The following is a 12,800-nucleotide window of genomic DNA, read 5'->3' on the forward strand; positions in this document are numbered from 1 at the left end:
CCTAACCCTAACCCTAACCCTAACCCTAACCCTAACCCTAACCCTAACCCTAACCCTAACCCGGACCCGGACCCGGACCCGGACCCGGACCCGGACCCGCCTCGCTGCGCTCGGCGCACTAAATACCCGTTCTCGAACACTCAGCGGTTATCGGGCGCTTCGCGCCCTCCAACCCATAACTCCCCCATAAATAACTCGCAGCGGTGATCAAACTCCACCCTATCTTGAATCCTAAACCCTTACTATCGCAACTGAATCCTCAACTTCAAAACCCTCACTCTGAATTTAAACCCTTAACTTTAAAACCCTCCCTCTGATTACTTAACTCTTTATATCAAAATATTCAAACCAACCCTCCAAACTCGAAAATCTATAACCTTATAACCCTTACCCTTATAATGAATCCGATTGTTTAAAACCCTCCCTCTATACTCTAAATCCCTTAACATCAAAACCCTCACTCTCTACTTCAAAACCCTTACTCTGAACTTCAAAACCCTCCCTCGAAATTTAAAATCCATACTCGAAATTTAAAATCCTGAACTTCAAAACCTTTCCCCTATCTACCAATCCCTCAATATTCGAACCCGGACTCTCAAATCAATACTTAAAATCTTGAAATCTTTAACCTGACCCTGTGAAAACTATAACTTCTGAATTCTTCACTTTGATAAACTATCTTGATTTCCAAATCCCCGGACTTTATATCCTTGAATTATCTGATTCGGAAACCTAATAAATCTCCCACTACCCCCTGATTATACCCTTTCGCACCTCTAAATGTATCCTCAATCTAACTTATCTCGTTTCTTTATTTTCTCTTTAATGACTATTCTTTATTATGTTACTTAAAAATCTCTATAATTTTGATGATAATGCTCCTGATCCTGGTAATTCTTAAAATCTTCCTGATTATTATATCTCTTTAACCAAGTTATATAATCTTTTTTATATATTCTTATAATCTACTTCACTCGTTAATTAATTTAACCCTCTTCCTGATTCTCTAATCCAAATATGATAAAATATATTCTGATTCTCTTAATAAATCATTACCCTGTTCTGTCCTATGTCCTTACTTGAATTATAAAACTAATCAAAATCCTTTGGCTATACTCTATGATCTATCAATCTAATTTTTTCCAAAATAATCATCTCCCGGGATCTTTCATACCCCGATAATATATATATATATCTGGTCTGCATCTAAAAATATCTCCTGCGATATATACTCTTCGCTATAACCCGGTGATATATATCTATATCTGGACCAAACCTAAAACTATGCCCTGTCATATATATTCTTCACCACACACCCGGAATGATATGGATTTCTCTTCTCAATCCTACCGTCATATTAACCCGGCTTCGATATCATGACATACCCGTCGTAACCAACAAAATACTGCCTGGACCTCAACTCCCTGTCTATCAACAGTACCCTGCCCAAAAAATGCCGCCACCGATCGATAATCCCCGGCCGGAACGGGCCCGGCCACAATCTCCTGCTGGAATATCTTCCCGGCGTATATCACCCGGCCCTCCAACTGCCGCGGCTGTAACCACTGCTCCCATGCGGGCTGGACCATACGGCGGAATGGCCCGTACACCATCCCGGCAATCATCGGGAGCAACGCCCCGCGCCATGTACATGCCTCCCCATGCTGCCACCCATGGCATATCGCCTGCGGCATCCCGCATTGATAACAACACCGAAACGGCACATAATCCACCCGCCGCTGCACCTGCCCCAACCATTCCTGCGCTGCATGGCTCTCTGCATGCGTGCATTGCTCTAATTGATGGTCCCCATCCCGCCCCCGAACCGTGCAAATATAACACTGGTCCAGCCATTGCCGGGCCTCCTGCTCAATGAATTCCTCATCAATCCCAGCCTGCATGGCCTGCGCCTGCTGTTGGACGGCCGCCTGCTCATACTGCCGCTCTTGGGGGGTATACCCGGCGCTGGCGGGAATAACCCGGGCTCGGGGCACCTGGGATGTAATGGACTCGCCGCTGTCAATGGACATGGCCCGCGGGTGATCCGGGTTCTCCCCTGTATCGGAACTGGATGATGCATAATGCGGGATAAACCCTAATCCAGTATGAATCTGGGCTCCAGAACTGCGAACCGCATCATTGGGTAACCCTAACTCTGGATCTCCCTGCCCGGAACCTTCGAACCCTGACTCTGGTGCCCTCCCGAAACGGCTGAACCCTGACCCTGACCCTGACCCTGGCGGACTGCTGGCCATACTAACGGGCTCCTCCTGCACCTCCCAATCGGGATCACACCCGTCACATGCCAATTCATCCGGACCCTGATCCCGGCACCGCTCCCGCGTGTATCCATCCACCGTCCCATCCAGGTACCCATCCCTAACGCACTGGTGGCCGCAATCACCCGGTGCAGCCCGTCCTGGAACCGCTGCATCACCCCAGCCCGGTCCACTGCCTCACTGTGGTATGCCTCACACCCGAATTCCCGGCTGATGGCCTGCACCTGGCTCTTGGTCTGCCCGTACACGATCACCCGGCCCCCCCGCGCTTGCTGGATCCGACCCTGGATGTACTGCACCACCCCGGGCGTCACCAACCACTGATGGGGTTCCCGCGGGGTCTGGCGCGGTAAAATGGGCCGCCATACCCGGTATGCCACGTTCCCCCGGCTGGTCCGGGCCCGGTACATACCCACCGCGCTGGCGGGATGCTGGATCCGCTGGACAAATATTCGTTCCATACTGGGGGGCAGTGTGGCCGTTAAAAATACCATCTGCGTGCGCGCACTGACCAACCGCCCTAATCGGGCCATGGCCGGCCGGAAATCCTTCTGCGAATTCAATATAATATGGCACTCGTCCACCACGATCCGGTCCAACCGCCGCATCCACCGCTGCCGGTTCAAAAACGTGTGGAAATCCGGGTCCTCGCTGGATTCGGGCGTCACCAACACAATGGCAGCTTCATCCGGGGGTCGTCGGCTCTCCCATGATACACACCGGATCCCGAGCTGCTGGCACCGCTGCATCAAATCCGCCCGCAGTGAAACTAACGGGACCACCACGATGGTACACCCCCCGGGGCCACGAACGCGGGCAACATGAATAACATGCTTTTCCCGCCCCCGGTGGGCATCACCGCCACCACCGGGCTGGCCCCATCCTGGATGGCCTGGATGGCCGGTTGCTGCACGCCCCGGAACTGTATCTCCCCCTGTCCGGTCATCCGCTGCAGTGCGGCCTCCATGTCCGTGGCCTGCAGCTGCGTCCGCCGCCGGGCCTGGTGATCCGCGGCCTGCGCCTCCCATGGGTTGACCCGTTTCCCCAGCACCGTGGGGGTTTCCGCGGTAAACCCTAAAAACTGATGCCAATCCATGCTGGATGCCCGGAACTTCAACCGCCGCACCGTCGTGCTCCCGGCGAATTCCATGCTTTCCCGCCCATATACCATCCCGGCCACGTGGGTGCTATGCCCGGCCTGCTCGTCTGCAATATCCCCGATCCCGTCATCGGGGTCGGTATCGGCGGCAATGGCTGTCAGCTCCTGCTGCCGCTCGGTTTGGATGTTGTCCGGGAACGCGCTGGATCCCCGCAAAAACCGCCGGCTGATGCCCACCGCGATGTCCCGGTAATTCGCCACGTTGAACCCGAACCCTAACCCCAGCCCGGTCTGGCTGGCCTGCTTCAATGCCTCCCGGAACCGCTCGCTCGTCCACGTCCGTCCGCTGCCCACGTCCGGTCCCCATAAATATGGACTGCGGTGGTGGGGTTGGGATTCAGTCCCGGGTTCCACCGTCCGCCCCCAGCTCACGGCCAGCTGCCGCAGGAATGGCAACACCAGCCATAAATACCAAACCACTAATTCACCCACGGCCCGGGGTAAATATCGATGGATGATCTTCACGTCATTACTGCTATAAAACCCCTTGTGGTATGCGGACACGAACACCACCATCCCATCTTCAATATATATATTGCGGCGCATGTTGGTGTCGGTGTTGACATGCTGGATACTCAGCAGCTCGGGGGGCCCGCGCGGGGGCACCGCTGGTCAAATACACGGCCACCGCCAGCTTCTCCTTAAACCGGGCCACCTGCTGGAAGTACTTGGTGGCCTTGCTGGCGCTGAGCCCCCCTGGGTGACGAATGCCCGGGCCACCGCGGGTTCCTGCGCAATCCGGTCGATTAACCAATGGCGCCCCGGAACGGGCCACTGCGTCCGCTGGTCCGATAAAAAACTCCAACCCGGCGTGGCTTCGGTGGGATTATCAAATAACCCGTCCCATGGGATCGCCGGCCACTGGCGGGGTTCGGGCTCACACAGCAGCCCTCCCAGTAATCCCCGCGCGGCCTGGACCAGCCCGTGCACCATCCCGCGGAACTGGCCCATGGTAAAATCCAGGTTCTTGTACAGCAACCGCTCCGTGCCCATCCAGGTCACATGGCCGGGGGCCGTGGTGTTGTAATGGACCTTGAGCCTGTATGTCCGCCAGTCTAACAACACCTCCACCGGCCCGTGTTGGCCCCGGACCATGAACTTACCCACCATGATATCAACCCCGGTCTGGAACGGCATGCGGCCCTGGCGGGACATCCGGCTGATGGGGGCAGCATCTTGGCTGTGGATGGACAACGGTGGGGATGACGGGATCGGGCCCCCACCTGTACCCTCCGCGAACCCTTCATCCTCCATGATCAATCCCAAATCATCGTCCGCGGCATCCCCGGTCCAGGAGCCCTGTTCGGCCTGCCCCGCCCACATCTCGATAATCGCCATGGGCTGGGGATCCAGCCATAATGCCTTCTGCACGACCATGAACCGCGCCACCTTCAACACCCGTGAAATGATCGGGGGGTAGCTATCCGGATCCAGCCACGTCTTGATCCCCCGTCCGAGCACGGCCATACTGCATACCAGTGCACTCTCATATTCATGAACCTGGATCTTCTGGTTTAACAGCTCAATGCAAAACTCCAAGCATGCTGTTTCTACCCGGGTCATGACAAACCCGGCAACCCTAACCCTGAACCCGGAACTCTCCTCAGCTGGATCCTCCATGGGATCGGGGCTGGCGCGGCTGTCGTCCGGGACGGGGGATGCCACAGCCCCATGCACCACCTGCATGGCCGCCTGCCACAGCCGTTGCCAGGTCTTCCGCTGCCGGCTGGTCATGATATATCGGGGCTCCTTCCCCTGCCATGGCCACTGGGTCTGGGTGCGCGCGATGAATATTAATATCTGCTGCCATGGCCGCACATGGTCCTGGATGCTCTTTTCATCCATGTACGCCTGCAGCGGCGTGTGGGGGGTCTGCCCCGGCATGGTGCAGATCGCGGCCATGCGGATCCCGCTCCCGCAGTGCTGCACGGTCCGCTGGCTGCGGCGGGCTAACTGTTCCATAGTATCCCAGATCACCCGCATGGCCTGGCTGGTCTCGTCCATCTCGTCTGCTCCCGGCGTGGCCACCACGTCCAGAAGGTCCTGCGGGTGTACCTCAGCCAGATACCGCGCCCACCGGGTCCGCCGCAGCCATGGGTTAGCATCCTGCAGCTCCCCGGCCTGGATCACCTGGTTAGCAGCGGCCTCGTCATCAGCTGCTGCCTGGGCCTTGATCTCGGCTACCATGGCCTCCCGGTCAGTGCTGGGGGTGGGTGGTTCCACGGGCTCGGGGTCGCAGGATCGAATATGCACTAAATGGGAGTTCTTCCGCGATGGGAATACCTGCTGCCATGCTACCATGCGGAATGACTGCTGGAAACTAGCCATGCCCTGTTCCCGCTCCTGGCGACTGACAAACCCGCTATGGCGATGCTGGGTCCATCCATGGACCTGCTGCCAGTGTTTCCGCATACTTTTGATATGGGTGGTGATGTACTGGCAATGTTCAGGGTCCTGCTGGCACTGCATGCCGTTCATGTACAGTTCAATCCCGGGTAATGGATTCTGCAGCATCCGGGGGATCTGGACAGCGTGGGGTTCCTGCATCACATTATCCCACTGCTGGATTGCCTCGGCCACCTGCGTACACTCCTGGGGCTTGATGGAATGCTTAACCCGCAGATGCGCGGCTACCTCCTTGGGGTGCACACCATATTTGCAGCAACGACATATGATAATCTGTAAACTAGGGATCCTTTGAAAAAATTGATGTTCCATGGTGCAGGACTGAATCTGCAAGATATATATATATATTATATGGTGGTTTCGGACTCGAGTCGCCGGGATAAACTTGGGATATGAATTAAAAATAGCCTGAAACTGGATCCCCTACCTTTCTTAAGCATGAAAATAGCCCCTGAATTCTTGCTGACTATATATGGTTGGTTCGGACATGTCATTTGTACGGTCGGTCGCGGGTGGTGATGATCCCCCATCAAACCTGAATCTGTTACCCTAACCAACTTCAAGCCAGTACCACACCCTTTGTAGTAAATCAACCAGCTTGAAATTTCGCCAAGTTATACTTTAACTAATACTGAACCGGCTGGCTTAGTTTAACCTCAATCGCCCTACAAAAGTGCATGGAGTGCTACACATGAAAAGCATGGAGTGCTACCCCTGCCATAGGTGCCTTGAGCCAATCACAGTAAAACCCTAACTGCTCCACAGCGGGCAGTCCTTCAAGGACTCCATGCCGCCTGTAGGATAGGCTTTGAAAACGGGTTTGGTGGTGTTGGGGGCCCTGTGGTTGTATCGGGGGGACTGCGGAGTGGATATAGTTTGATATCTTGGCATGGTTAAAGTCCCGCAACCTTATTTGTTTAGCACGGGCGCTAGCCCTGATCTGGTATAGCTTCGTACTCCATTCAGGGTACTGTCCTACCAGGTAAGCCTTGATTCAGCCCTCTAGTACTGGACCAGTCCCTAACCCTGATCCCAACCGCCAGCCTAAAGAGTGATGGGAGTAACCCTAGGCTTATTCAGTACCCAGACTTTGGGTGATTTTCAACCGCCGCAGTCGTGGCTCGACTTGTTTGAGATGAGCCCTATGGAGTAGGGGATACTGCCACTGGACTCTCTCCGCAGCCACTGCCTCATGTATCTGGGGTTCAAGTGCCAGGATCCGGGTGGCCAAATACTCTTGTTGGTTGGGGATAGACTCTTCATCTGATGTGAACTCATCATCTGGATTCAGTGTAGTGGATGGCCCTGCTTGTCTGCGCCGCGGCCGGGGCCGAAGAATGCGCCCTGAATGTAATAAGACCTCATACTCATCTAGTAATTGAATGATTTCCATGCAGAGCTTTTGTGCTAGCGTGCCGTGGAGCTTCTGCTGGGCCTTTAAAACAGACTCATCTCCAATAGTAGCACAAAAGTAGAATTGAGTGGGCTCCGGTTTTTTCTTCCACTCTGAGGCCTCAGGATTCTGGGAAAAGCGATCGGCAATCTGTACCAACTTCTCATATAAATCCCCGTCAGAAAGCCGAACAAGATCCATCTCCGGTTCCATGCCACGCTCCATGTACCGGTGATCGGGATAGAAGTGACCCCAGCTGGTAGTAGGATGGTGTTGAATATACTCCGCCGGTAAGAGCTTTCCAGGCTGGGATCAACCATACCATTGCTGGTAGTGTTCATTCAAGCCATAATTCACGCTAGACCACCATACCTCCTGCCCCGTGTCCTTGGACTTGCGCATGAACCCATGACCATGTGGATAGGGAAGGAGCCAGTGGCTTTGAAGGAATGAAGTCTTCAGCGTCTGTTTCCACGCACGCGCCTGATCCTTGCCGAGAATTTGATGGATGGCTTCAAAGCTTTGCTGATAGATCATGCGGTAGGGCTTGTCTTTCCATCCCTTTCAATCCTGGCGGCCATCTTTCCACTCCCACAGCCACGCAATGAGGGAGTGTATACTCTTCACTGCTACCCGCCGCTGGTCTAGCAGCTGGATTGGCTGGGCGCCCTCCAGGAAGACATCAGTGATACTGTCATAGCTCAAGGGAACCTCTCCTGCTAAAGCACGGGGCGCATGGTCCGGGTGTAATAACCGCTTCACCTGAAAAAAGACATCTTTTCGAAATACACAGAGGGCAAGTTGTCGCAGGAAGTCTTGGAGGAGATCAAGACAAGGGGAAACAGAGCTGAATTCTTCCATCCATTGGTGTGCCTGGTGCACCCGGAGGAAGTCCAGCCGGACATCTCGGATCTGGGCATACCGGGCCCGGTACGCTGTCTGCATGGAAGGGCTGTTGAACATCATATACTGCGCGGATGGCTGGCAGAAGGTCATAGTATCCCAGTTCAGCTTATCCAGAAACCAGGCGTACCCGTACTCTTTCATCTGCCTCTGAAATCCAAGACCTTCACACCGGCGGAGCCCATCCGGCCGTCGCGCATCCGGCCGGAACCAGACGTCCCGCCAGCACCCAGACACCCGCTGGACCAGGCCACCCGCGTAGGAGAACTGCAGGCAGCGCAGGAACATCATCATCACCCGAGTATGCTCCCAGGTAACAAAATGGCGGTCATTCAGGCTATGAACCATCTCAAACCCGACACAGAATTTATTGATATTCCAGTAGATCCAGAAGAGGAGGGTCGAGGTTGGCAGGGAGTAGAATGGCTCCCGCCCGGACAAAACACCAGGGAGGCGGGACTGATGGAGATGACGCGCTCGGAATTCCCGGTCGATCGCATGGTAGAGGGGGAGTGACACCCGGTGTTCTTCGCGAAGGCCAAAGACCTTCATATAGGAACCCTGCAGGGCTGCATGGCACCGCTGCTTCATGTTCAGATACGCCCGCACTAACGCAACCGGGTCATGGCTCAGACCCCCGCCAACATGCTGCCAGGTTTTGTGCAGTTGGGGATCCAGCGCCAACGTCTCCAGGGAGGGGTTGGAAAATGGGTACACATCCCCGGCTGCAAAGACCTCCTTGACGCTGGAGTACAGCTGGGTATAGAGGAGGCCCGCCCGCCGCTGTGGGGAGGATCGACGGGTCTCCAGTGTCAGGCTACCTGTGTCGTGAAGCAAGCTGATCGGGTAGAACTGTTGCTTGGGGGGCGCGGACTGGGGCGGATGCTGCTGCTGGATCCACGCGCCATAGGAGTCCAAGCAGCATCGCCTCCAGAGGAGGGTCTGTTGCCCCGGCGGACGGACAGGGGATACCGGGTCTGCACCGAGCCGCGATGCAAGCAGACCAGGCCCACCAACCTGGGACGTGCCGGTCGGACAGGTCTCCTTGCCAATATCCACGTAGCAATGGTCAGACAGGTCGGCTGGATTAATTGTATTATCCCAGTGCTGACCAAACCGCTGCATCATGCCCTCCCAGGTTTCAGCCTTACTCAGGGTCTTGAGATTTTTCCCCTGGATCAGAATAGTCAGATCCAAGAATTGCTGAAGCCCGGCCTGCTGGATCGTCTCCTGAATACTCGTCCACACCAGCGGGAGGGCATCAGGTGGGAGGAAGTAGAATAGAAGCTGTTCCCGGGCAACCGGATCTACCCGCTGGGAACGCATCTCGACACCCCGGGCCGTGGCATTGAACCGACTGTGGTCAAAGCTGGATGGGTAATGCTGGACGAGAGAGCCATCATAGTGTTGGTAAATGGCAGGGAGGAGGACCTGGTCCATCCAGACCCGGAAGTCCTGCTCCTGGAGACGGCTGGATTGCTGCTCCTCCCGGTATAGTCGGGGGAACAGGAAGTACAATGAGATATCCTCAAACCCTACCACCCGGCCAAATGTATAATGTGGGATCTGATGTACCGGCTGCCGGGTATAGTGAGCACGGCCCTCACGACTAACTTGGTGTACAGGACGGGGATCAAGGTGCAGGCTGGAATGGAGATCAGAGACAGGCCTCTGGGTCGGGTTCCACCGCACCCCTAATTTGGCCACTGCCAGGCTATGCGCAAACCCCATGATACTATCGATATCAAAGGTCACCCCAGTCTGGCTTCCTGTCTGGTGGTCGGCATCCAGGCAGACATGGACCGGGTGGGAGTCTGCTGCAGCCGGGCGAATTCCAGTGTAGATCTCCCGCTTGCGCGCGGCACTGGTTTGCCCTGCCAGATTCTCCTCACGCCTAGCCATAGTCATCGCGCTCAGAGCATCCGGATACCCCCCGTCAGCCTGTACCCGACCCAGGTACACTCCCAGGCCCGGATGCTCAGCATGCTGGGTTTCATGTTCTCGCTCTTGCTGCGCGTGGCACTGGAGACAACAGCCATGGTGTTCCTGGAGTTGATCAGTCAGAGCCTGCGCAAGGCCATGGATCTGATCAGCTGGGTTGGTGGGAGGAGACCTGGATGGATCCGGCACAGAATCCAGAGTAGGCTCTGTTGCTTGGTGAGAGTTTCCAGGTGTATCAAGTATAGGATCGGTTTGGGTCGGCTGGTTGGGTGCACCTTCAGGCAAGATGGGTGGAGCAGGGTCGGGACTGATAGGCGGATCTGCTAACATAGGTTCTTCCCATGGCCCAAGGCCAGGGCTCAGGGGTGCTAGAAGTTGCTCAATTTCAGTGGCGATGGAGTGTTCCCCAGGAGGGAAGTATGTTGGTGGGGCCTCATGGATCTCGGTAGACAGAGGCACATCTAGGGAATAGTATTGATTAAATTCCTGGGCCCGTTGCGCAGCGCGCGTGGACTGGCGCTGGTTCCGCTGTTGCACGGCCCTGGATGCTTTTCTTTCTTCGGTAGAATTGTATTTTCGAGGACGACCTCTTTTTGCTTGGTCAGGACAAGGGCGTGGTTGGGCCATACTGTACTATAGAACTATAGGTTGATTAATACCTGAAGTAATAAAGGGGAGTCTACATGGGAATAATAAGAGAGATAGAATAGGGGTAACCAGTTAACCAGGTGTCAGTCCGCTTTCTCTTGATCAATCACTTTCAGGTGAATATCTATCCGAGAACAGGTTAGCGCGCCTGTCATGACTAAAAGGGTTTAGTTTTGAGGACGAAAATCAAATCGGGTTTAGTTTTGAGGACGAAATTAAGATACTGTGATGAAGGCCCAAAAACCCCAACTTCAACCCATAATATTTCATAAACCATGTAATTTATCAAAGTTCTGATTACACTGGGGGGATCCTTAGCATAGAATATACTTATCTTCTAATAATTACCTTCCCAGGAGGCCGCGTTGTTGTTAGTCGAAGTCAGGTTTTCCCTACTGGTAAATTATTTTATATATATAAGTAGAAATAATCTAGTAGAGAGTATATATAATAATTATTTAATAAAAATATTAAAATAAAATAAATTTTACTAAGAATAATAAAAGCTTACATATATTTAAGATTAATTAAAAAAAATACTAGATAAGCTTTTATAATTATTCTAATAATATTTTTTTAAGTTAAAAGAATTACATAGATCTTTTAAGCTTAATAATAAATACTATATTTTAATTTATATTATTAATAATAAAATTCTTTATATATTTATTGATACTTTAGCTATTACTACTATTATAAATATTAGAACTAGTACTGCATAAGTTAATATTCTTAATTAACTTAACTCTCTAATTAATATACTAGAGAAAGATAAAGAATAATAATAATTAATAAATAGAGTTTAGTTAGATATCTTAACTATATATCTAGACCTGCTAGTAGCCTCTGGTTAGTAAATCTAATATTACTATAATAATCTTAATATAACTCTTATCTACTTTCTATTCTTTAAGTTCTATACTTTGCCTATAATATCTGGAACATCCTGTAGCCTGTCCCCGAGGAACAGAAAGGCAGATACGACCTCGTGCACGTGAGACTACTTGCCGCGGCCTTTTCAAAGGCGAATCCAGACTTTAAAGAAACCCAGAGACAAATAAAAGTACTTGAGCAGAGTAAGGGACCATTCTTGATATCTGGCACAGCTCCATTGTGCTACATAACATTCACTCCTCCTTTCCAGTCGGCATTGGATCCAACGCCCTCTCCGTCTTGCGGAACCAGTAGTCGAATGTTGCCGCAACAATCCGTTCCTGCATAAGGTAATCATGGGCCTCCTGCGCCAACGCCCCAGGGACAGGCTTCAGCGGGCCATAGACACGAGCCCGAAGCTGGATCCTCGCCGCACGCTCCAGATAGACACAGAGGTAGGTCGCCTCCTCGACCGTCGTCCCAGCCGTTAACATACCATGGTTAGCTAGAACAATCGAGCGGTTCGTGCCCAACGCGCCACTAATAATCACACCCTCTTGATCCGCAATAGGCACACCCGGCCATTCCTTCAGAATCGTGCAGTCGTTGTAGAACGGCGTCATGTCCATCTGGGAAACAACGATTCCTTCACCCGCAGCTGCAAGAGCCTGGATCCACGGGGAGTGGACATGGACAATACTCTGGACGTCCGGCCTCGCAGCGTAAACCCACAGATGGAAGCGTGTGGCCGGGTTGGCCATCCCGGTGCCGGTGATGGTGTTCAGGTCTTTGTCGACTTCGATGAAATCCTCAGGCGTGGCTTCTTCCCAGCCGACGCCGAAGCGAAGCGTCCAGTAGACATCTGAGGAGCGGGACGAGCGGGCGGTTATTTGGCCAGCCAGACCGGCGTCTTCCTGGAAGTGGGCGATGATGCGGGTAGCGCAGGCGAGGCGTTCTGTTAAGGTGCGTTTTTTGGTGACGAGGTTGCGCTCCATGTCGTTAGTCGCCCGTTCGTCGAAGTAGTCTTTGGGGCGGAGATTCTCGTCGACGGAGGAAGGGGCCATCTTGGTGGTGTCAAGAGCTAAGCGAGGAAGGTTTCAGATGGGGTAGGTACTGTTCGAAAGAATGATCCTTGGGGGGGTTTTATGTCCTTAAAGATAAGTATTGAAACGATGCCGGGTTAGGAGGCAGTCTTTAT

The 12,800-nt window shown here is 53.2% G+C and overlaps 5 protein-coding genes across 5 annotated transcripts; all 5 read right to left on the reverse strand.

Moving 5' to 3' along the window:
* Window positions 1–1,352: 1,352 nt before the first annotated feature.
* On the reverse strand, window positions 1,353–3,028 carry APUU_50001A (uncharacterized protein; the record flags this gene model as incomplete). Its single annotated transcript, XM_041704950.1, has 2 exons — window positions 1,353–2,095; window positions 2,155–3,028. 2 exons carry the CDS (start codon window positions 3,026–3,028, stop codon window positions 1,353–1,355), a joined length of 1,617 nt encoding a protein of 538 aa, XP_041557484.1.
* Window positions 3,029–3,048: 20 nt separating this feature from the next.
* APUU_50002A (uncharacterized protein) lies at window positions 3,049–6,156 on the reverse strand (the record flags this gene model as incomplete). Its single annotated transcript, XM_041704951.1, has 3 exons — window positions 3,049–4,005; window positions 4,061–4,167; window positions 4,245–6,156. 3 exons carry the CDS (start codon window positions 6,154–6,156, stop codon window positions 3,049–3,051), a joined length of 2,976 nt encoding a protein of 991 aa, XP_041557485.1.
* Window positions 6,157–6,916: 760 nt separating this feature from the next.
* APUU_50003A (uncharacterized protein) lies at window positions 6,917–7,774 on the reverse strand (the record flags this gene model as incomplete). Its single annotated transcript, XM_041704953.1, has 2 exons — window positions 6,917–7,543; window positions 7,610–7,774. 2 exons carry the CDS (start codon window positions 7,772–7,774, stop codon window positions 6,917–6,919), a joined length of 792 nt encoding a protein of 263 aa, XP_041557486.1.
* Window positions 7,775–7,801: 27 nt separating this feature from the next.
* Window positions 7,802–10,708, reverse strand: APUU_50004A (uncharacterized protein; the record flags this gene model as incomplete). The annotated part of the gene is made up of 1 exon (XM_041704954.1): window positions 7,802–10,708. The coding sequence occupies one exon, from the start codon at window positions 10,706–10,708 to the stop codon at window positions 7,802–7,804; it is 2,907 nt and encodes a 968-aa protein (XP_041557487.1).
* Window positions 10,709–11,856: 1,148 nt separating this feature from the next.
* APUU_50005A (uncharacterized protein) lies at window positions 11,857–12,666 on the reverse strand (the record flags this gene model as incomplete). Its single annotated transcript, XM_041704955.1, has 1 exon — window positions 11,857–12,666. One exon carries the CDS (start codon window positions 12,664–12,666, stop codon window positions 11,857–11,859), a length of 810 nt encoding a protein of 269 aa, XP_041557488.1.
* Between the last annotated feature and the right edge of the window lie 134 nt (window positions 12,667–12,800).

Source organism: Aspergillus puulaauensis, chromosome 5, assembly GCF_016861865.1.
Source record: "Aspergillus puulaauensis MK2 DNA, chromosome 5, nearly complete sequence".
NCBI classification, from domain to species: Eukaryota; Fungi; Ascomycota; class Eurotiomycetes; order Eurotiales; family Aspergillaceae; genus Aspergillus; species Aspergillus puulaauensis.